The sequence below is a fragment of the Taudactylus pleione genome, unplaced genomic scaffold (genome assembly GCF_031769625.1).
Source record: "Taudactylus pleione unplaced genomic scaffold, aTauple2 ptg000320l, whole genome shotgun sequence".
Classification (NCBI taxonomy): domain Eukaryota; kingdom Metazoa; phylum Chordata; class Amphibia; order Anura; family Myobatrachidae; genus Taudactylus; species Taudactylus pleione.
This window is the reverse complement of record NW_028284721.1, coordinates 1,364,852-1,390,311: the sequence shown is the minus strand read 5'-3', so window position 1 is coordinate 1,390,311 and position 25,460 is coordinate 1,364,852. Positions and strand designations below refer to the sequence as shown.

General features: G+C 44.3%; 1 protein-coding gene across 2 annotated transcripts; it reads right to left on the bottom strand.

Moving 5' to 3' along the window:
* Positions 1–7,908: 7,908 nt before the first annotated feature.
* On the bottom strand, positions 7,909–25,362 carry POLR1C (RNA polymerase I and III subunit C). Of its 2 annotated transcripts, none has more exons than XM_088442984.1 (9): positions 25,206–25,362; positions 24,213–24,284; positions 23,486–23,593; positions 23,021–23,153; positions 22,665–22,784; positions 22,422–22,577; positions 21,425–21,574; positions 21,132–21,248; positions 7,909–8,358 (listed from the first exon to the last, which is right to left on the bottom strand). In XM_088442984.1, exons 1-9 carry the CDS (start codon positions 25,266–25,268, stop codon positions 8,324–8,326), a joined length of 954 nt encoding a protein of 317 aa, XP_088299110.1. In that variant the 5' UTR covers positions 25,269–25,362; the 3' UTR covers positions 7,909–8,323. The 2 variants fall into 2 exon arrangements, with proteins under 2 accessions (XP_088299110.1, XP_088299109.1); XM_088442983.1 differs by lacking the exon at positions 7,909–8,358 and adding an exon at positions 19,715–20,145 and having other exon boundaries at positions 25,206–25,359.
* Between the last annotated feature and the right edge of the window lie 98 nt (positions 25,363–25,460).

The window sequence follows — 25,460 nt, the reverse complement described above, 5'->3', positions numbered from 1 at the left end:
ATCTTTATTGAAAAACGTAGGAGTTGTCTCAAGATGGGAGCCACGCAAACAGTAGAGATGTTAGACAATGATGTGCTGCTAATGGAAGCGACGCTTGGATCGGCCCGTCGTATTTCCCAGAATTGGTAGTTTTGATAAGGATGTATTGTTAAATGTCCGGATCACATCAGTCTGATGTGTTCTCGAGGTAAAAAGGTAAAATACTCCGAATGTTTAAAATTGTGGCAGCATGAAGGGGATGCGTGGCTTAAAAATGTGCAAGCGACGCAAACTAGCATTGCGAACGCATTGCCAGCAAATACACCAGCGGCCCTAGATTGCAATGCGTGCGAACCGCAAAATGGCGCGCATGTGCGGCAAGGAAGCGTTGCGGAAGGTATTGCCAGTAGTTCACGTGCACCACCACCAGCTTATGTGGATGGGGGTGCAGGTACAGTTATTGAAAACACCCGTAAAAATGTAACAAGCAATTTGTACCCTCTCTTAAGTAACCATAAGGAAAATGTTTATGATGTGGATAATGAGCCTATTGTCATGTCTGCCATTTCCCATGCTGTACAGATGATAGATGCTCCACCACGACAATCACAAGTGGCGCCGCCGCCATCTTCATCAGTAACAGCGCGGGAAGTGCTAACATCCTCTGCATCCGTAGAGGAAGTTGTTAATACTATACGTTGCAGCAACAGACTAAACCTCCAGCCAGGTAATAAGGTCAAAGGTAGCAGCGCGGCCGGTCTGTGTCCCATTCGGACAATAACTGTTCCGAATGGAAATGCGGATGCGAACGGAATAGTGCCCACAAGGGAAGTGGTAATGCATTGTCCTTGGACAAGAGCAGAGCTAAATTCCATCATGAATGATTTCCCCGATCCTAAAAAGGAATTAGCCAAATGTCAAAGATTTTTGAGGAATTTGGGTAGTTCTCATGAGCCATCTAACAAAGATTGGCGTGTGGTGTTAAGGGCCTGTCTACCACGCAATATCGACGTGACAAAATTTATCACGGATTGTGTATTGGATGGTGACGTTCCCTTAACAGATGAAGTGAACCAAGGTAACATTTCCCGTATTATAACTCAATTGGGTGTATAGTTTCCAGTAGTAGTTAACTGGAACCAAAATTTCACCATAAAGCAAAAGGAGAGTGAATCTGCAGAAGATTATTGCGACCGGGATCTGGGATAGAAGATATTAAAGATAGCACTCACCACAGGGGAATGATTGTCACTAAACTCATGGACGAACTTAAAGAGAACCTAAAAACCTGGGTTCAGACCTCACAGCCTGGCTGGAGGGGAGTCACAATAGATACCCTCATAGAATCCGCCATAGAACATGGCAAAAACATCTCAAAGAAGAGAGCGATCCAGAGCGAGAAACTACTGGCCGTTAGTATTTAAGCTCTAGAAGTAATGCAAATAACCAGGGCCGTATTAAGGTCTGTGGGGGCCCCTGGGCAACAAACGTGTGGGGGCCTCCATCAATAAGTTATATATATAAATAATTATATATATATATATATATATATATATATATATATATACAAACACATACACACACACCGGTCTATCCGCCTGATGTCCAATGCCCCCTGTAGTTGTGACCCTGCCCACTGTAGTTGTGCCCATTCTGCAATGCCCCCTGTAGTTGTGTCCCTTCAATGCCCCCTGTAGCTGTGCCCCTTCTTTAATGCCCCCAGTAATTGTGCCCCTTCTGCAATGCCCCAAGTATTTGTGCCTTTCCTCCAATGCCCCCAGTATTTGTGCCCCTTCTTTTATGCCCTTTGTAGTTGAGCACCTACTCCAATGCTTCCAGTAGTTGTGCCCCCTGCTATGCCCCCAGTTGTTGTGCCTCTTCTTAAATACCCCAAGTAGTTGTGCCCCTTCCAATGCCCCCTTTAGTTGTGCCCTCTTCTTAAATACCCCCAGTAGTTGTGCCCCTTGCAATGCCCCAGTAGTTGTGCCTCTTCTTAAATACCCCCAGTAGTTGTGCCCCTTGCAATGCCCCTAGTAGTTGTGCCTCTTCTTAAATACCACAAGTAGTTGTGCCCCTTCCAATGCTCCCTTTAGTTGTGCCTCTTCTTAAATACCCCCAGTAGTTGTACCCCTTGCAATGCCCCCAGTAGTTGTGCCTCTTCTTAAATACCCCCAGTAGTTGTGCCCTTTGCAATGCCCCGAGTAGTTGTGCCTCTCCTTAAATGCCCCCAGGAGTTGTGCCTCTTCTTAAATGCCCCCTGTAGATGTCCCCCGTAAAGTAGTGCCCCCAGTAGCTCTCCCTCCCTTCCCACACCCCTGTTAAAAAAACTTACCTGTCTTCGCTCCACGCTGTCACGGCTCCCGAGTCCCGCCATCACTGCTACTGCTGCTACCGCTGTCTGCTGGATCTAACTGGATCCAGTAGAGCCGCGCAGGCTCCTCTCCTCTGCAGTGCGCGGGTGACGTCATGACGTCACCCGCGCAATGCATCACTGGGAACGATGGCCTCTGAAGCGATCAATATTCAGAGGCCAACGTTCCCACTTACCTTAGTTGATCGCGATCTACGGGCGGGAGCTCTGCGAGCTTCCAGTAGATCGCGATCAACCTTTTCGCCGGGTATGTGGCATGGGGTCGGGGACAGTGTGTGGTGCCCCCTATGTGCGGGGGCCACTGGACGACCGCCCCTGTCGCCCTGCCCTTAATCCGGCCCTGCAAATAACACCGCAACGCACTTACCACACACGGTCAAAATACACACCCCACACAACATCTAAACTCATATCCTCATGCACAACCTCAATCTTTCCAACCTGCCAATGGATCTGTTCTAAGGTAAAATCTAGACGATTTATTGCTGTATTTAGGTCATGTTTAAATTATATTAAACTGTTGTGCTTTATCTCTCACACACAGGACACAAGGTTGCTAAGGACAAACGGCAGCCATGCCAGGCTAAGGTCAATACTCGGAATACTGTCCAACCCAGGGGCCCAGGCAATATTTAGAGCAGTAGCTATTGATAACAGGATTTAATTGCATGAATTTGTATGCAGATACGATATCCCTAGAATTATTAAAAGTGATAGGGGTACTCATTTCACAGATGACGTCTTCCAGAACATGTGTAAGGTGATGGGTATTAATGTCAAGATTATCCCAGACTGTCTTTTTATCTGTCCCCCTTTGAGATACTGTTTAACAGGCAGCCTCATGTGAAAATATGATAATGAGGTTACTGTGCAGTGTCTCACGAAGATGAGTAAGAACTGAAATTGAAAATGTTATTTTCTAACATGTCTGATGCAAACTGTCATGATGTCAAACCTGGGGAATTTGTTATGATCCAAATTTTTTTTAGCTCAAGTGGTTTGACTGATCGTTGGGAAGGTCCGAATCAGGTGTTGCTGAAGGTGGCCGAGAGAGATACCTGGGTCCATTCCACTCACTGTAGAAAGGTCAACCAACCGGTGGAGATCAAGGCGGAGTCGAGGCAGATAACGTGAACCTGTCGATTGCGAGCCTGTTCCGGGAGGGTTAAAAGGTGCGGTGAGATACCTGAGCTAAGGAAATGTGTAGATCAGTACTTCCAGCAATGGAGTGGTCTGCTGTGGTCATCCTAGTTCTTTCTTCCAGAGTTTCTGTTGCGATGATCTGTTTGGGGATACCAAGTTTCTGTGATGGAGGACCGATAGAGGAGATGGGAGCTGATGGCAGTGCTGAGTGGAGTCAGGAGGAGGAGTGCTATGCCAAATCAGGGGATTGTCTGACCAATCTTAGTACCGTAATTGTTATGTTATTTGGGAAGACTACTTCCAGAAATTATGACCCTTACACATGGTGAAATGCTTGGTATTCATAAAAACACACCATCACCATATCTTCACACACAGTATGAACACAGAGGCAAAAGAAATATGATACCTGGTGACTTGCATAAAACCACTCAGTTAATTAGTGAGACAACTGGCTTTCAAGTTTTAGTAGCACTGGATCCCACCAGGATCGCTCGGGGTACACTAAATTTTAGATATCTATCAATTTAGCAAGATCCTGAATATATCACCGAGATGTATGATGACACCTTCAGGTATACAGGTAGAGAATTGCAAGCGTATAAGAAAGAACTGGTGCAACACAGGCTAGTGTTAAATTATTTAACTGCTGTCACTGGAGGATACTGCGTAACTTTGGCCACCCAATTTGGAGTGAAGTATTGCACCTATGTCACCAATGATACCAGCAATCCCAAGGAGGTGATAGACCGGAAGATGGATGAAATTCTGCAGCTAAAATGGGAATTTCGGAAGAACCACAATGCTTCAGTGGCTGAAGTAGAGGAGAAGGTAGAAGAGTGGGTTTCATGGTTGAACCCAGCGAATTGGTTCTCAGGTCTAGGGGAGTGGGTCCAGGAAATGATCACAAGCATAGGTAAACTCCTGATCCTTATACTGGGTGTCGTCATAGTAATTGGCATATGTGTCAAGTGTGTTCCTACTGTGTTGAAGTGTGGGAAATGTAAAAATAAGGTAAACCGGAAGAGCGAAATTATGATGGTGGTTAGTAGTGCCCATATGAATATTGAGGTAAATGTAGAACTGCATTACAACCCTGATCTAGAAATAGCATCATATAATGTATTACATTTAGAAATGCGTAGAATGTATTAATAAAATGTTATTTTTCTCATTTAAACATCTTAGATGATGTAAGTCTCTATTCCCCTTCAAAACTTCCTTTATAGGACTGGTGCAGCCCCACATCTTTCCCATGATCTCCCAAGATCCGCAGTGTGCGTATAATGGTAGTTTTATGTTCCCCCCCTAGAGACCCATCATAGATGGATTGAAACCACCTTCTGCCATCCCATAAAAATAACGTTCAAATAATACCCCATATGCAAGCCTAAAATTAATTTTAAAATCAGAGTATGATAGCATGTTGTTTGCTATCAAATGGTGGACTGTCGAAGCTGGTTTAATGGCTGAGACAGAATCAGTGTAAAATTAGCTTGGAGCGACGCCATCTTGCGAATGGAAACCAGACTCCATCTTAAAAAATAAGAATCTGCACAACGCCATTTTAAGTTACAACTCACGAGCTAAGTAAAGATGGCAATGTTTTTGGTAATCCCTTTAGAAGCCATGACAGGCCCATTCTGGGGACAACCTTGCATAGAAATATACCAAAACAAACACAGTATCAGTTAGCAACTAGAAAAACAGCTTCCCGAGAAAAGGAATTCGAAAAAACAATACACCAGGAACTGTAGGTGTTTTTGCATGTAAAGGGAGAGACACCACATGTGGACAGGTGTAACTGTGGCAATTTTAATATGGCCCAGACACTTGAATTTGACTGAATGAACAATAGTAAGAAATCTGCTCTTTTAAACTCACTGTCAGACAGGCTGGCACCTGTTGCAGACTGAAGCTCACTGCCCATAACACATTTGCATTGCAGTTTAAAAAAATGTTAGTAAGAAATTTTATATATTAAATCCATCATAAATAAAATCACATGCATACACACTGCACATTACGCACAGTTGCGCTGTTAACATGACGCACATTAGCGAATGCACAATATCCTGCATGTGAACGCTGTTTATTAGCTGCATGCGTGCACATCTGCCCCAAATCAGATAAACCTCACTAGCGTCTTTTCCCAAACCCCTAATACTTACACAATGCACACCCACATAAAAGGTTCCATAGCTTTAAAGTATAAGATCTAAGTTTTATTCATTTATTACAAATGCTGTGAAATAAAGGCTATTTTGGTATATAAGGTTTAATACGTGATAAGTAAGCCATGTTTGGTATTATACTGATCTGCACTTTCTCAACAGCTTTCTGGTATCATCGGTGTGAAGAGTGCAACATGCATTCTCAACTTATTGTCGAAGCTGAATAATTGGCTGAGACAAGTTCAGTTTAAAATTTAATCACAGCGATGCCATCTTGCGAATGGCCGCAAGACTCCATTTTAGAAATGAGACCGCAAGACGCCATTTTGCGAATGGCCGCCAAACGCCATTTTAGGTAAACTCACATTTTAGTACATGTGGCGATATTACTATTAGCACCATGCGATCGCATCTTTCATCATTTCTCATACACACAATAATACTCACAAGTGCGCTGTTAACTAGTCGCATATTAGCGAATGCATAGGACTTTGTATGAAACCGCTGTAAAATTAGCTTTATGCGCACGCATCTGCCCCAAGTTAACTAGTGTCTTTATATCAAATCCTGAATACCCACACATTCCATATTCACACATAAGGTTCAATAAGTATTAAAGTGTATGATTTAGGTTGGTTCAGTCAGTTTAAATACTGAGAAATAAAGGTATTTGATAACTAAGGTATTATACATGATAAGCAAGTTGTGTTTGGTTTTGTTCTGATGCGTATGCTTTTTACAGCATTCCGGTGTTATCGGTGGAGAGATCGCATCATGCAAACTCAAGTTATGGATCACAGAACCTACAAGCAACAAAATGTTTTATTTCATGAAGAACTGTTAGGATGTTACAGAGGGCGTGATTAGAAAGATCCCCAGCTGTTAGAGGCAGGGAGAGTCTATTTGAACCAGCCTGTTAAATGTGCTGTAACATATGCTTCTCCTCTGGGAACCAATGACATCAGCAAGAAACTTCCCCATTGTCCTGTTTATTCTGGGGGGGTATAAATATGTGTTCCCGAACGCTATTTTTTTAGTCTTCGTGCTGAATGCTGTATGACTGGGGGTCTCTTACTGATGCCTATCTCCGTGTCCGGAAGCTCTGCGTATGTATACTGTACTTGGGTCTGTATTATTTCCTTTTACGCTTAAATTGTGTATTGATCAATTGCGTGTAACTGTCTGAACTTTTTCCTGAATAACACTTGTACTTTGGAACCACAGATTCCACGTCTAAGTCTTTACTTGCGGTCTGACTGCGTACGCAAATTAGCGTTATTCTTCGAGGTTTATAGGAAGGATTTTAGAAGGTATAGGCAGGGGTATATAGAGGTTCTGATTGAGTTTCGTTAGTATGGACCGTAGATCTATAAAGCACCAAAATGTATTTTGTGAAACAAACAGCCTAGATTTGCATGCAGGGGGAATAGAGGAGGCAACAAGCTGTTAGAGACTATTCTGAATCAACCTGTTAAATGTCCTGTAACAAACGCACCGTGATGGGGAACCAATGGGATCAGCAACAAACCTCTCTATTGTGTTGTCTGTTTCTGTAAGGGTATAAATGTGTGTGTTGTGACCCCAGTCTGGAGTCTTCTTGCTGATTGACGGAGGTTTCTTGCTGATGCCAGTATCTGGTCCAGAGCGCGTGCGTATGTATAACTGTATCTTGGGTCTGTATAATTCTTTGCGCTAAATTGTACTTAGATCACAGCGTGTAACTGACTGTACTTTACTTGAATAATACTTTGTGCTTTGGAAACACATGTTCAAGGTCTAAAGTCTTTATTTTACGGTATGACTGCGTACGCAAATAGCGTCAATTTTAGAGGTTTATAGGCAGGTTTTAGAAGGTATAGGTAGGAGCGTATAGAGATTCAAATTCAGTATCCTTAATAGGAAGCAAACGAACCTTGGCATCTGAACACTTCGTATACAGATTCCAACTGTCGGATATCAAATTAATCAGTGAAGTCTTATGGTATGTCGCAACCATTTGAGACGAAGACACATACACTGAACACTTGATTGTTCAGTGTAGGCACATCAGTCATCTCTGAACATGGACAATCTGTCGTTATCGAATTAATCTCGGACTGCGCTGACATAGCCCTTTGTGTTTAGATCGCAGAATCCACATGCATACATAGACCAGTCATGGCTCCAAAGATTAAAAATGAATTATATAAATATACTCTTCTTTATTCTAAAAAATATATGTATCAATTTGTAACAAATATCAACATTCAATTGACAGGTAAAATATCTCTTATATTGCAACAATAAAACTCTAATGAGCATAAATATCTAGATTAGAAACACCACTTGAGTATTTAGTGCATAGGAATGTGAAGGACAGTTGGAATTAGAATAGTTAATAGGCACCTATTTAGTGCAATAAAAGTCCAGTTGAATTGTTGAACTACTGTCCAGAAAAAAGAAAAAAATGTATCATATGCAATTGGTCTGATCAGGTAAGCGTGCCGCTGTGAGTCAGTAATACCTGTCCGTAGCCAGATAGGCTGTGCAGCGCTGCGGTGTCTGATGGAGGATGGCTTTCCCAGTTACTGTCGGCGGGTGCCAGAGCAGGGCTGACGTTGCTTCAGCAATCGCTATGTCTCCCTTGGCGGCTGTAAAACCCACTGGAATCGCTGGGTCAAAGCCAATGTGAAATCACCTCCTTAGGATGCCCTAGGCAGAGCAAGGAAACAGCTTGTAAGTCTTGAGATGGCGCATCCAAAGTAAATCATCCACGTGCAAGTGGTACCATACAATAGGGGGGAGTCCTCTATATGGAATCTGTCGTTTCGGCAGATTGACCAGCATTATCAGTAGATAATTGATGTCGGAAACGACCAGCGGGAGCACGCATCGCCGGTCGTAATATTACCTGATTTGTGTACGATTACTGAGCGATTGCACGATTACGATGTCGTAATCGTGCAATCACTCAGTAACATCACATAGTGGATATGCGGCATTAGTGTTACCATGATAGGTAAATGGAGCAGCAGTGCCACCAATAGCTCACGTACAGATGGGATATTTCAGGAGGAGGAGAAAGGTTTTTATTGGGGGAATGTTTTTTTTCTACTTGTTCTCCCATTGTGGTTACCATTAGTATTGCCTGGCACAGAATGGTCCATGAAATGGGGATTCATATCTCTGCCATTTGCATGACATCTTTTGAAATTGTTTCAGCAAGGGCGTAGGAAATGTAATCAATATTTTTTAACATTATTCCCATATCTTACTCTGCATTCATAAGAGCCAACACATTTATCTAACCCTGCAGGGAAGTTGTCTTTAGCCGGGTACACACTGACAGATATATTGGCCGATCAGTTTGATCGGCCAATATATCTGCTGCCCGTCCGCCAGTGTGTACCAGCGATATGTCTGTGAACAACGTCATTCACAGACACATCGCATTGGCTGTGCTGCACAGCCCATGGACAGATATGTCTGCAGATATATCTGTCCATCGGCAAGTGTGTACGGGAGGTCTGCAGACCGCTTGTACACATTCAGCGGCAGCAGCGGGGAGGGGTGCAGACACACCCCCGACCCACCCCCTCCTACACACTGAACACAGATGACGGTTGTTCAGTGTGTACGAACAACCATCATCTGCAGATATATCTGTTTACTGTGTACCCAAGCATTAGTTACACGTTGAACTTTTGGGCGTTTGAAGATATTTTATGTATTGAAATCTGCCTAAAAATGCACGTTCCTGCTGACGTGAAACTGGACGGTGCAAACGTGTCCCACTATAAATTTTGGGTTGAGCTCAATTTCTGTCAATTCTTAGCGGCCGCAAAGTTGCAGGTCTCCCATGCGAATCAGGGAACTCTCCTAATAATGCTCCTTCCCTACCCCCTTTATTTTAGATTCCATCCCACAAAATGTAATCCAGGTATACACTGCACTGAAATGGTAATGATCACTGATTAAAACAATGCTTTCATTTTGTTATGAAATACATTCTGTGTATAAGTTACTTATAACACATGGCATGATCTACTTTCAGCAGAGTAACCTAGTAAGCGGAATGGACAGAAGTTCAGTGAGCCATTGAAGTGGACAGATGATTCACAGTTATGTCCAGCTATGGTCTCCTTATCATAGCTGTAGACCCACGCCCTGTGGGTCAAGGCAGGCACACTATCCTCATCTACCAAGGCAGGGGGGGGGGGGGGGGGGGTGTTTAGTCAGCACTACATATTTACACAGGACTGGCACTAGGCTTCCAGCGCCAGTCCTGTGCTGCACAGCTGAGCCCCTTCCCTCCCCCTGAGTGCTTGCCCAATAGCGCCAGGAGGAGGGTGGCAGGTGGGCTCATGCTGTGCATAACACACACATCGCCGCCAGCGCTGGCGGCGATGTGCGTGTTAACCGGCAGCCAATGAGAGTCAGATGACTCTCATTGGCTGCTGCTGCACACACATCACCGCCAAGCGGCAGCGATGTGTGAATCAGCAGCCAATGAGGTCAGACAGACTCTCATTGACTGCTGCAGGCCCACTGCAAGAGCCGACTCCCTTCCGGCTCCTGCATTGGGTAATGGGAGAGACGTCATGACGTTTCTCCCATAATGCAAAGCGTGCCAGCCTAGGACGACTGACGTGCGGCGGGAGCAGTGGCCGGGGCTGGAGCGTGGATTCAGGTAAGTGTATTTTTGTTTTTGTGTGTAACGTGTGTCTGCACTACGGGGAGTGGGGGGAGATACTACTACTACTGGGGGCACCATTATTAGGGGGGGGGGAGATATTACTACTACTGGGGGCACCATTATTGGGGGGGAGATACTACTACTACTACTGGGGGCACCATTATTGGGGGGAGATACTACTACCACTACTACTGGGGGCACCATTATTGGGGGGGGGGGGGGGAGATACTACTACTACTGGGGGCACCATTATTGGGGGGAGAGATATTACTACTGGGAGCACCATTACTGGGGGGGAGATACTACTACTACTGGGGGCACCATTATTGGGGGGGGGGGGGGGGGAGATACTACTACTACTGAGGGCACCATTGCTGGGGGGGGAATACTACTATTGGGGGCACCATTATTGAGGGGGGGAGTTACTACTACTACTGGGGGCGCCATTATTGAGGGGGGAGATACTACTACTACTGGGGGCACCATTATTGGGGGGGGGAGATACTACTACTGGGGGCACCATTACACGGAGGGGAGGAGATACTACTACTGGAGGCACCATTATTGGGGGGGAGCTACTACTACTACTGGGGGCACCATTACTGGGGGGGGACTTCTACTGAGGGTGGGGCACTACTGGGGGCACTGCATCAGGAGGGGGAACCTCTACTGGGGACTACTACTCGGGGGAAACTACTACTGGGGGCACTATATAAGGGGCTTTCTACTAGGGGACCCACTACAGGGGGTACTGTATAAGGGCACTGGATAGGGGTGATCACTACTGGGGGCCTGCATAAGGGGGAGCACTACTGGGGGCACTGCATGGGGCGGGGACTAATGCTGGGAGCACTATATAAAGGACTAGGGGCACTGCACTGAGGGGACCACTACAGGGGGCACTGGATAGGGGGGATCACTGCTGAGGGCCTGCATAAGGGGGAGCACTACTGGGGTGACTGCATGGAGGGGGACTACTGCTGAGGGCACTATATAAAAGGCACTGTATAAGGGGGAAGGGGGTACCACTACTGGGGGCACTGCATTGGGGGGGACTGCTACTGGGGGCACTATATAAGTGAGACCACTACTGGGGGCACTTCATAGGGGGGGGACCACTACTGGGGGCAATGAATAAGGGGAACTAATGAGGGGCTGCATAAGGGGGACCACTACTGGGGGCACTGAATAAGGGGAACTAATGGGGGGCTGCATAATGGGGTTAAGGTGCATATGGAAAGGAATGTTCAGAGTGACGATAAATGGGTGTGTGTCATGTTGACACACCCCATTATAAGTGACCACAGACATTTTTTTGGCGCACTCGCCCATGGGGGGGGGGGGGGCCCTCCATTTTTACATTTGCCCTGGGCTCCAAATAGCCTAGCTATGCCACTGCTTACAGCTCCCTGCACTTTCCAAAACAATCCAGGAAAACTTGTGCAAAAGTAGGCGCTTGTTTCAACAAATTTATGTGCGCTGTCTCTTCAGCTCATAACTTGACCTTTAGCCCTATCTAAAATAAGCAGTAGGGCAGCAAGTTATGCATTCACCAGGGATGTAGTCGGCATCTCGATGGTCAGAATCCCAACATTAAGTATTAGGGTTAGGCACTAGGGGGAGAGTTAGTGTTAGACTACGAAAAAGGTGGATTTGGGGGGGGGGTTTAGGTACTTACCAAATTCTGTCGGGTTTCTAACTGTTGGGATGCCGTTGTCGGTATTCTGACTGCTGTGATCCCACACCCAACCCATTCACCACAATGAACTGTTAAGCCGAAGCAGTTTACATTTTATTATGTCCTTGTAGTTTATATTTTTCCATATGATATATTTGCTGGATTTCATGCAATAGTACCCTGACTGATGGCTTCCATATCACTCTGCTAACTTTCCAACAAACTGTTGCCCACTTTATCTTTGCTCTTTAAGCTGGGGAGTTGACAACCTCCCTTTGAATAGCAGCTTCCCACTAGTCAGGTAGTGCCCCTCTTTCATTCAATACACTGTTATACGGCACTGTTTTTATATAACTTCTTAGAGGCTCTACTGATTTTTACAATAGTTACATTCAAGAGCTGTAACTGGACATTTGCTTTATTAAAAAAACAACACAAAACTCCTCAACCACCTGCATACAATTTCCCTCTTCGATGCTGTACCCAATTTAAGTATCTTGGCATACAGATTTCACACTCTCCAGCTGATTTTACTCATTTAAATCTTACCCCCCAAATTGACTATTTAAAGACTATGGGGTAAACATACTAATGGTGCGTAGACACGTAGCCATTTAAAAGGACGATTTGAACTATAACGATATCGTTATCTATCAAATCGTCCTTTTATATGGTCCCTACCAACTTACCTTTGACCAGCGATGCGCAGGCACGTATGGACGATAGCGATAGTGTATGCCGGTCAACAAGCTCGATATCAAGCAAATTACTAAAAGGGACCCGTGATCGTTTATCACGAGTCGCTATAGTTGGTGGGCAATTGGTGGTGTGTTGGATGATCTATATAGATCATCCAACACACCAGGCACAGTGCAGGGCGATCATCCAGCGATATCGCAACGCTGGCTGATCACTACGTGTGTATGCAGCATAACATTCCAGTTTGGTTGAAATGGCAATCCTGGGATGAGTTTAGGCAAACTCTGGTTGGTTTGGGAGAGATTTCTCTCTTTTCACTGGTAAAACTCGGGTGAAATCGCAAACTCAAATCAACTCACCATCTGGTAAACACAGAAGTACTTTTCATGAAAAAGATGCAACTCGGGAATTTACCAAGAATCGATATTACAATCTTGGGTGAGATTGTAGCAAAGTTTCAAACACTCCACCTCCTGAGCTGCGAGTTTGGCAGAAACACACACAGATCAGTGTGATTTGTGTAGGTTTTTGCATGTAAACACTATCTAAAGGGTTTATTTAAAAAAAATAAATAAATAAATAAAAAGACAGTGCCCCCTTCCTTCCGCAAAAGCATAACCAGCCCCAGACTGCTCAGCCAGTCCTGGTTCCTAAAATTACGGGGAACAAAACGTGTATGGTTCCCCTGTAGTTTAGGAACCAGCACCTGGAGGCAGGGCCAGTGCTGGTTTTAAATATTGGGGGACCACTACTCATCCCCCCCCCTTTATTTAAAACGAGCACTGGAACTGCAGCCAGGTGCTGGTTCGTAAATTATTGGAGAACCCTGTTTTTTTTACCCGTAATTTTTAGGAACCAGGCTGGCTGTGCAGCCCAGGGTTGGTTACGTTTTTTTTTTTTTTTTTTTTTTTTTAAACATTTAACCCGTTTTTTTACAGCTATAACACAAGCAGCCTTCACATATCTCACTGATATGTGCAGGCCGCTTGTTCGGGAGAGTTAGGCAGAGAGAAGACACTGCAATCTCGGGTGATTAATCTCTTTCAAAACTTGCTACTCGGGAGAGAAATCTCGATCTGCTTCACAATCGGAAAACTCACTTTAAGCTAAACTCACTTCTTAGTAAATTCGAGTTTAAAAACTGTAAAATTACCCGAGTTTCAGCGATACAAATAGAGTTTAAAAAAAAAAAAAAAACTTGACCAAACTCAAATCTTAGTAACTTTACCCCTAAATCTCAAGTTTGCTGGAAACTCCCTCTTTAGTCACTGACCATGTGAATGTTATTAAAATGCTTATTCAACCAAAAGTTTTTTTTTTTATATATATATATATATATATATATATATATATATATATATATATATATATAGCAAAACTCCCCTGTGTATATCCCCTTATCCCAGTTTAAAGTAATTTCTAGTTACATTACTTTCTTTATTTGAGGACATAAAATTAGGATTTTGGTACTTACCAGTAAATTCCCTTTCTCCAATTCCACAGGTGACACTGGGGTACAGATGAGAGGAGCTGCCACTTAAAGATTTAAAGTGTCAGTGACTACTCCCCCGGAAGCCCCAGTTAGAGAAATGGAGCCCGAGAAGACGGAAACAGAAACAGAAAACATAAACTGAGGAGAAGGAATCAAACCACAAGGATGGCAAAAGCCGAAAAGAGAACACACAGAACAAGTGTGGACCATGTGGTCGTACGGCAAAGTGAGTTGCTGAGGCACCACAACAGGCAGCCCAAGAAGCACCCACCGCACGTGTGGAAAGCGCAGGAAAGGAAAAGACTGCGGAGGCCAGGAACCTGACAACATATTCCTTGCGGATGGCCAGACAAATCCTTCTATATAGAAGCAGGCCAACCGCGTGTCGAAGTCAAATAATTGAATATGATCGCTTACAATTATTATCTGATGATCTGGTCGTCTATAGTCTGATGTTGAGTAAACCACGACGCTACTTTGCGGCGGCACAATCCGATGCGCACAAATGCGAATCCACCACACACATACACTGATGCACATAACGCACACACAAACTTATATGCGTACACATAGATGCTCACATGCGTATTCACATACATACATACGAACACTTCCTATTTCAATGCACAGACGCACATATGCAAACACATATGTATAAAATGGTTCCCATTCACAATAGTTACTAACCAGAGTTATTAAAGGTATTATTAACTAATAATTATGATGTAAAATGTACTTAAACGAGATCTAAGGTTTAGAACATAGTGGACATGTCATGTGTCATGTTTGGTATCATACTAAATCCCTGTTTATTTGCAGACTCCCGTTCCTATCGGCAAAGGAGTCGCATCTTGCGTCCGCTAGTTATGGATGATGGGGAGTTATTGCATAGAATGTTAGTATCTATATGCAGTGTTGTAGCTAGTATTAACCAGTTGTTTGGCGGGAAACTACACAATGTGACCGTTTGAGGACTGAGCCATGCCCCTGATGACACCGTATGAATCAACCAATGACCAGATTATCCAGAAGCAAGAATCAATGGAAACCTGTAAACTAGTTCCTTTGTTAACGTTGAACACTGTAAGGTATATAAGCTGTGACCCGACTCCAGTGTACAGACCACAGGCTTCTGGATAAATGACTGTATACTGGGACCAGTGCGCATGCGTATGACTCGACTTGTACTATTATTGATTGCTTTTTACTCTAATTGTTAAATCTTTCATCGTGTTACTTTTTCTTTACATAAATAACTTTTCATGGTTTGGAACCACATGATTGGACTGGAAAGCAATTCTTTCTTAAGCGACTTGCAGCACTAAATAGCGACTATTAGGAATCTATACGTGTTAGCAGCAATCAAAGAGACAACAAGGAAACAGACTTCCACAACGCTGCCATACGGGCCATAAAACAGAAGAACCCGCACCAACTCCGAGGTCCGGGACGACAGAGATCCATCCAACCACACCAGAACATAATCGGTTGGGTTATGTGGAAGGCTGAAATCACCGTAGGCAAGAAGACGGCAAGGCGCGGAGTTCTTCACAGGCATCCTGAAAAAATTAGATAAGGAGGCCGACAAGAAAAGGCTCTCAACTCCGAACCCACCTGGCCGAAACCAAGACCAATAGGAGGGACGACTTACGAGAGAGAAGTTACAGTTCCACATCCTAGAAAGGCTTGCACAGAGAAAACTGAGGAACATCAGAACCAACAGACATGTAGGCAGGACAAACAGAGGCTGTATTATTCGTAGAACTGCCCTGAAGAAAAGTCGGAGTTTGAGGGAACAAGGCTAGTCGGCGCAGAAAAAGATTGACAATGCCAAGACCTGAACTCTGAGAGAACCGAGGCGTAACCCAGCGTACATATCCCAGAGAAGAGAAAAAGACGGGACAACAGAAGCAGTGCTGGGAAAACCCCCGCTCAGCACACAGGGTCACATAAGAGTACCAGATGTGATGATAATGAGCTAATGTACACAATGTGCGAGTCTAGAACACTGAGGAAACCACAGAGTCCATGAACCCTGCTATGCCTAAAGATAGCATACCCAACAGCCACGCCAATAATGTACCTGCTGTAAGACCGGGTAAACAAAATACCTAAAACAGGAGGTCCGGTCGAAGAGGTAGTAACCAGGAATCACCGATGAAGAGCAGTAGGAGATCTAAGAACCAGTCCAACAGGACCAGTTCAGAGCCACCAGGATGACCATGGCCACTACTCGCTTGATACGCTGGAGTACTCGCAGAAGAAGGGAAAACAGGAGGGAGCACAATATCTTACCTTCAAGGCCCTGTCACAGCATCTACCGCCTCGGCACTCTGATCCCGAGTCCTGAAGCAGTACCAAGAGATCTGATGATTCTGCCAGGAGGCTATGAGATCCATGGCTGGTCTGATCCACCACCTGACTAGCTTTCGAGTGAAGGGCCCATTCTTTCGGGATGAAGGTCCTAATGACAGAGAAGATGACCTCCCAGTATTACACTCATGGCAGAACACCATCGAGATCGCCATCACATGGAACTCTGGGCCTGATTCAGAGCCGGACGCTATTTGCGCTCGCTCGTTCAGAAAAAGGGGCCGGCTATTTAAATTGAGCGCTCGCTATTTGCGGTCTGTTGACGCCTCTATGTCTGAGCGAGCGAACGAAACATGCGCTCGCTATTTTGTAAAGACGCCCCCTGGCCGCTTGCATCATACGTCACCTCCGGCATTTATTAGATTAATCGAGTACATCGAAAGGCGTCTGAACTGCTCGCAGTGCTTGTGGTTGGATTTTCCTACCGCAATCATGCGAACAGTTCAGGCTAAGAAACAACCAAGTGACGTGGTCATTGACGCTGCTTTGTTAATTATGCACACCCTTAAAACGCCCGTTTTGACCGTTTGGCACGCCTGCGTTCGGATCTCCACTCCCCGTTTTCAAGCACCTTCCCGTTACCACCCACAAACGCCTCATCCTGTCACTCAAATTAGCAGGCAATCGCAATTTTGCGAACACACGTTTTCCGACCGCACTGACTGGTTGGCGCATGCGCATTACGACCCATACGCATTATGACCCATACGCATGCGCAGATGTGCGAACATCGCTCGGAGCGAATGAGCGGCCGCTTATGAGCGGCTCTGAATCAGGCCCTCTGTTCGTAGAATGTGACTCGTCTTTCGCATGGCCATACAAGCTGAGCATCCTTACTAGGAGGCAGAAGTACGTGACTGCAGTGTCGTTGTCCGACTCTACTCAAAGTAAATGCTATAAATAAAATTAAAAGTAAAGATAAAAATACTAAGTGTGGGCTGCAGCTCAGCCCTATGTGACTGGCTCTCTCTGGCACATTTCTCAAACTGGGGTTTCTGGGGGATAGAGGGGGAGGAGTCATTCACACTTAAAGATTTAAAGTGCCAGATCCTCTCATCCACCAGTCTATACCCAAGAGTGGATGAAGGAGAAAGACCGCGTATAGCTTATAAGACCCTTTGCCGGCTGCGAGGGGAGGGTGGCCTATTACTGCCTGACCTACACCTCTATTACCTTGCTGCTCTATTGACTCAGTTGAAGGAATGGGTCATCCCATTGGACCAAGGAGATCTTCCCTTGGCTTTCCTTGCAAAGGCGGGCTTGAAATTCACTCCTCTAGTTTTTGTTGGCCCAAACTCCACTCTCTCGTTGTCCACCTTTACTACAACAAGCCCAAAGAACTTGGCTTGCAGGAGACAACATTCTGTGAGAAACTGTGAATGATTCATGCTCTCCGCTTAAATTAACCTTTCCAGAACTTCAGGAACTGAAGGGTAGCTCAGCTTGACGGTCATTTGAGGTGGTTGCTATTGGTCAGTTATATCAGGATGGGGTTCTTCATTCATTTACGTATTTGCCCTCTACATATGGTCTCCCTGCCCATTTTTCTACAGAAACTTTCAACTCCAACATGCTCTCTGTGCACAGTGGAGGGGGGCAGTTTCAAGTTTCTCCGAGACTCCAGTGTGGCTGCTAGTGCATACTCTACCCTCTACAAGATCTGTCTTGATGGCCTACTCCTCACTCTTATCTTCAGGTAGTGTAGAGGGATTGACTAACCTTAGACTCATTGGGATCACAATCTGGGTACTTTGCCTGATGAAGACTGGAAAGTTCTTATAGGTTCTCCTCGGGATGCCACGGCTTATGTCAGGTTTCAGCAGATACAATAATATAATAATATTTTGCATAGAGTCTGCTGGACTCTGCTTAAGCTTTTGGCGTTTGGTGGCTCTACTGTGGATTCCTGTCCTAAGTGTACTGCTCCGTCTGATTTCTGGCATCTCCCTTGATCCTGTACTCAAGTCGCTCTGTTTTGCACTAGAGTGGTTGATTGTATACGGAACACGGGTGTCCTTGCTCCTTTATTGAAACCACGTATCTGTTTAATTGGTCTGGATATGGAAGAGTCCCTTTCTATTCCCCTCCGATTATATGTCAATAATCTCAACACTAGCCCAGGTATGTATTGCCAGCACGTGGATGTCCTCTGATACTCCCACCTTTCCATCCTGGGTGGCTCTAGTTAATCTGACAATTTCCCATGAATATATGTATCATGTTAACTTTGATACTCTGTTATGGCACATTGCTCGTATACAGCCATGGCCAAAAGTTTTGAGAATGACAAGCATTTTTCACAAAGTTTGTTGCTTCAGTGTTTTTAGACCTTTTTGTCAGATGTTACTATGGTATACTGAAGTAAAATTACACACATTTCATAAGTGTCAAAGGCTTTTATTGACAATTAAATTAAGTTTATGCAAAGAGTCAATATTTGCAGTGGCTTTTATTGACAATTAAATTAAGTTTATGCAAAGAGTCAATATTTGCAGTGGCTTTTATTGACAATTAAATTAAGTTTATGCAAAGAGTCAATATTTGCAGTGGCTTTTATTGACAATTAAATTAAGTTTATGCAAAGAGTCAATATTTGCAGTGGCTTTTATTGACAATTAAATTAAGTTTATGCAAAGAGTCAATATTTGCAGTGGCTTTTATTGACAATTAAATTAAGTTTATGCAAAGAGTCAATATTTGCAGTGGCTTTTATTGACAATTAAATTAAGTTTATGCAAAGAGTCAATATTTGCAGTGGCTTTTATTGACAATTAAATTAAGTTTATGCAAAGAGTCAATATTTGCAGTGGCTTTTATTGACCCCCCCCCCCCCCCCCCAAGACCTCTGCAATTCGCCCTATCATGCTGTCAATCAAACTTCTGGGCCACATACATTCTTGCCTAAACAATGCTTGGAGTTTGTTAGAATTTGTGGGTTTTTGTTTGATCTAAAAACACTGCAGCAGCAGCAAGCTTTGTGAAAACCAATACTTGTGTCATTCTCAAGACTTTTGCCATGGCTGTACATTTGTGTATCTGTCATTTTCTTTTTCTAGTATTTGTACTTATTGTTAAAATCATTTAATAAAAATACTCTATTAAAAAAAAAAACTCACAAAAGCAAGGAATCTTATGTGCATGAAATCATCATGTTTTACAATATTCAGCTATTTCTCTGAACGGCTTCTTACACAACTTGCAAAATCAAGTATTACAGACATTTTTTAGGAAACGTCTTCTCCACGTTGTCTGCTGCCTGCACAGTGCAGAATCTGCTCAATATAACTGAGCTTCTCTTTGTTCTGGGTCTCAGTGCTCTCCAATCATGTTTGATGACCTGATATAAAGTTTTGCTGGCCACATGAGGTGTCAGCTACAAAGCAGAGGTCTCTCTGTCCCCAGAGGATTGGGTCCAGTTTGTGTACTTTGTGCATTTAGAACCTCAGTCCATCTGGGAAGCATCCAGCTCGTCCAGGAACCGGCGACATTTCCCCATCAGAACCTTGATGGCCTCTTTGAGTAGAGTGTCCGGAGCCAAAATACCAGTGGATTCTATGGAAACTGAAGAAATTTGGTTACATGAGAGGAGACCACTCACTGTTATGAGATTCCAAAAGTAGGTTCCTGCAGTACCATGATGACCTTTCACACCTGTGCCTGGTCTGACAAACTTCGTGCCCACAACACTGAGGCGAGCAAGCAGTTGCTAGGTAATAAAACTGGATAGAGCTAGAATTAGACACCACCATTCCTTCAGCCAATGCGAAACGCGTTTTCACCCTCAGTGAAGGAAGCAGAGCTCTTGTGGTAGCTTTTATTTATGATCATTTTGGGATGATTCAGTATTAAATGAGAGGTCCTAGAATTACATTACGGTTACCTACAAACTCCATTCTTTTTAACTCTATTCAAATTAGGACGTTAGCTAATTGTACAGAATAACGTTACCTCAAAACACTAAGATCAGATCTATTCAATCCATTACAACTGCAAAATGAAGGACATTCCACGTAAGCACAGCGATCATCAAGAAGCAGTAATGTATACCCACAGTATCCAATGGAGAACACATCCTATTACTGTAAACCCTACTAGCAGACAACCCAAGTGCATTCAGCACACATTGTCAGTCATACATCACTCCACAGCAGTGCAGAATGCAGCCAGTAATTTGACATGGCATTTCATCTTTTTGTCCCACATAAGCACCACTTTATAGTAAAAAACATATTTTACAATTATTATCAGTTATGGATGGTGGAATCATGGAATGCCACCATTTCTTTATATTTATGCCAGGTTTTCCATGGTCAGTGATCACACTTTTGTGAATTATTTGGAGATTTTCTAGTTTCAGCACAATAAATACATTTTGTAACTATTAATTCCAGAAAAATCCTAACAAACCAAATGACTGTATACAGCGCGTTTCACCTTCTTATAGCTAAGAGTTTAATACCTTTTTCTAAATCACTTATCAGAGTATTTTAACATAAATGCCACCCCAATATACAGTCCACTGCGCATTTCATTCCATGAACACTTACAGATAAAGTGGTCTCGCACCCGTGCCATTTTGACCAAGTTCTTCAGTTCGTCATGTCGGAAAATCTCGCGGCTACACGTGTCCATTCGCGAATTCTCCACCCGTGCCACCTTTTTGCCTGGGTATATACGTGAAAATGAAGCACAGGAAACACAGGTGTGCCCACATGTACCAATGGCCGGGCAACTTACCCGTTTACATATCATACAGACTTTCCAGTAACTTCCAATATAAAGAAATGCATAGTAAGCAGCCCCCAGCATTGTGCTAAATGTAGCAATGAGACCTACTCACCATTCTGCACATCCACCACTATGACTCCAGGAGAGAAACATTTCTGCAGCGTCTCCGCTAGGTCACCCTCTATGGGGCGTAAGAGTGTAATCTCTGGAAGCAACCGGTAACTGGCTGTGGCCACAGGAGAGAACTTGGCGTGGTCCTTCCCTGGCGAGAGAGCGGAATCCTGTATTACACATACGTCAGTAAAGTGTGCTGTAACACCCAACGTAAGTAAGCTCTTCATTACACACTTTGCAGCTGATGCAGAGTCAGTAGCAAAATGGGCATCAATCACTCCTATAAAAAAAAAAGCATGGTTTCTCCCATATGCAGAGATCGAGCTGCAATCACGATGTGTTTAGGACTGCAACAGTAGTTTATGCGAATACTTTATGCTAGGTACATATCACATACACTTACAACCCATTTGTGGTCATGTTTGAAACAATCACCTTTAGGTGCAACAAATTAATTTTTATTAGGCATCGTATGAACTACTAAACCTCTGATACAAGATGGGAGGATGTTTCTGCTGTATGTGCAAAAAGATAGAAAATGCTTAAATGCTCTTTAAAGCAAATGCCTGAGCATCAAAGAGAGCACCAGTTCAGTGTCAGAGCCTTCACAAACAGCCAATCACAAGCTGTTCACTAGTGTCAGCAATCATAAGTCTTCATAATCAGGTATTTGCACCTGGCCCTAAACACCTGTAAACAGCTTTTCTAGGCATATATCCATCTCTTTCCAGGTCTGCAGGTGTGGCCATAATTCGGTAAACATTTCCTTACTGTACTTGGCTACGTTAGAAAGCCCCCATACTCCCCGTTCCGCCCATCCAAAGCAGTCCGCTGGAGACGGGTAAGTGGCAGAATGCCGGAAATTGGCATGGGAAATTTGCACACTGTTCTGGGCAACCGCAGCGCAATTTCACACAAGTTACACCACTCCAACTGGCGTAGTGCCCGTTCTGCATTATCCCCGCTCAGCCCCCTTATCTACCGTGGTCACTCACCAACACCTTTGACGCAGTGCATGACGACATGGATCTCCTGGCCAGGACGCAGCTGAGCGATTAGGATATCATCATGAACAGGACGAGGAGAGTCCGCATCAAGGAACAGGTCAGACTGGTTACCTTGCGGGAGCCACTTCATGCGTCTTGTGTACACTGAGATGGTTAGAGACGAGAGGGTATTAGATATAGCTCAGGTGAATAATACTGCAGGCTAATGTCAACGGAGAAGCACCCACACACCTTTATGATCCAGATAGAGCTCATTGGGGTCTGAGGAGTCCTTAGAGGCCTGGGGGTTTCTTGTACATTTCACGTTTAGCTCAAACTGGAGAGTGTCTATTTCTGTGCCCTCTGCATCTTCTGGAGAACGGGGGAGAAAGGAGAGAGGATGGTGAGACATGGGGTGTGTGCGTTCGGAGAGGGGTCCAAGTGTGCCTCCCCCAAACAATATAAAATGGGGTACAGGTGTCTGTGTAATATAAAGTGGTATATGGGAATCTGTGTCCCTACAGTATTATAAAGTGGGATATAGGCATCAGTGTCTACAAATATGTATATAAATCGGGTACATGTGTACATACAATCACATTACTTACCAGTGCTGCGATATTCAAAGAGTCGAGGATCAGCCCGAATAGGGATCAAGCCCAGCCGATGAGCGAGGATCTCATCCTGTATGATGGAGGTATTTTTATATACAAAGACTTTCTCTATGGCCATGGTTGGGACCTGTGGGGAAAAGTAGTTGTGTGTTCCAAGATTAGCATTGGTCACCAATCAATACACAGCATATCCTGCTTCTCAGTACATAAAGTGTAAACGCCCTATCCATTATCTGCAGCTGGGGTGAGGATACAAGCTGAGAGGTATGCTCTCACCATGCACAGTCAGGGGGAGGGAGAATGAGTCTATCATAGGGGAGGGGGATCAGAGTTACAGGACATTTCCAGAAGTCACTGAGATGAGGTGAAGAAGGGGCGGTGTGCTTTTTGTGAATAATACACAATAGGATAATGTAGGACAAATTCATAAAATATGGGTACTCCCACGGGTGCGCGAACCTCGGCCAGCAGGATGCGCCTGAAAGCATTTGCAAAAGCTGCATCAATCCCAATCATGTCAAACTCCAGGAGATCATCTTCCATCTTAATAATATCCATACGGAAATTCTGTCCAAAGAGACAACAAGAAGACATTATAGAGAGAGCAACAATCCTAAAGACACATGAACTATATATCAGAGACATATATATCTGCAAGATTGTTGTCCCTGCGTTACATATGAAATGCAGGTTTGTGTGAATAGAAGTGCATGCATGGATCCTATAAATATGGCACCATTTTCTGGTGGCCAGTTATGAAATATACCTTTATTTATTAATAGTTCTTTATATAGCACACACATATTATGCAACGCTTTACAGGTGCACACTAGGGTTATTTATTTGGCAGTAGAGAATCAACCCACCAGTATGTATAGTTGCAGTAACACATGCATGCAATTGTGTGACCTGCTGACTAGGTTTCATGTTTGGATCGCCTCATTATAAACTCAGTCCCGAGGGCTCCGCTTTATAAATCTGAGTAAAATATATAATGCCTGTACTACAATCCCTATAACTCCGACTATACAGACAGCTTAGAAATGGTGCAGCACAATGGAGGATGCTTTAGACGACAGCAGCCATCTCTGGATATTTACATATGAAAGAAAACGCTTGCGTTGCTAAGCGTGATGGAGTATTCCCTCCCGTCACTATAAGACACATTCCTCAGGAACAAACTCACCTTCTCAAACTTCTCCTGGTCCCAAGTGTCATCATAGTTAGGATAATTCCTGGGAAAATCCGTGCTGTGCACCTGTCAAGAGAAGAACCAGGGAACTCATTAGACCTGAAAGGGTGAGCTGAGTGCTATGTGAGTAACGTGATGAGTATGAGTGCAGCAGGACACTGGTATGATGCATGGATGTACTATGACAATGATAAAAATTATTTATAGTGATAAAGGGTGAGGGCGAGTGATGGGAATATTGAGGGTGACTGGTGTTAGTTGCATGAGAAATAGGATGAGTGGCAGGAATACAGAGTGTGAGCAGCACTATGGGAAAGTGAGAATGAGTTACGGGAACAATGACGGTAAGCGTGAGTGGTGAGGAATAATGGGAAGACAAGGAGGGTGTGAGTGCGACAACATGAGCGGCAGGAATAATGGGATTAAAGTGAGTGAGAGACTGAGGGGTTTATTTATCAAGCAGTGAAAAGCATGGAGAAGTGGACCAGTGGAGAAGTTGCCCATAACAACCAGCTTTGAAGTAACATTTATCAAGTACAGTCTATAAAATAATAGGTAAGAGCTGATTTGTTGCTATGGGCAACTTCTCCACGGTTTTCACTGCTTGATACATAGGCCCCTGATTGTGAGTAATATAAAAGGTGAGTGCAGACTGAGTGTGAGTAACATGGCAGGTGCGTGGCAGAAATAAAGTGGAGAGTGTGAGTGAGACTGAGTCACATGGAGGGTGAATAATGGGGTGCGAGTGACAGTGTCACAAGCGGGTGAGAAGCAAGAATAATGGGGAGGGTGAGTGACAGGAATAATGAGTATGGGGGGGGCAATGAGGGTGAGTGACAGGAGTAATTGGGGTACGTAACGCAGACAACGAGGGTGAGTGACAGGAATAATTGGGGTACGTAACGCAGACAATGAGAGTGAATAGCAGGAATAATGAGTATGGGGGGCAATGAAGGTTAGTGACACAGAGTGTAAGTGCGCTCTCACATTGCGTAACCCGAATTCCCCCAGCAGCACGCGACTCCTCATCTCCTGCACGGTGTCCGCCATGCCTCATGCCTGAGAGGAGACTGCGCAGTTCGGCGCATGCGCGCACTGGCACTTTCCGCCGCTGTTACCATGGAGACGGACGCCATGTTACTGGTGGCGCCTGACAGGTTAATCCTAAAGCGGTGTCCCGGGAGGAGGAGTGACCGGGGTATCTCCGCTGACTTAGCCACTCACAGCAGGCTGATCCCTATG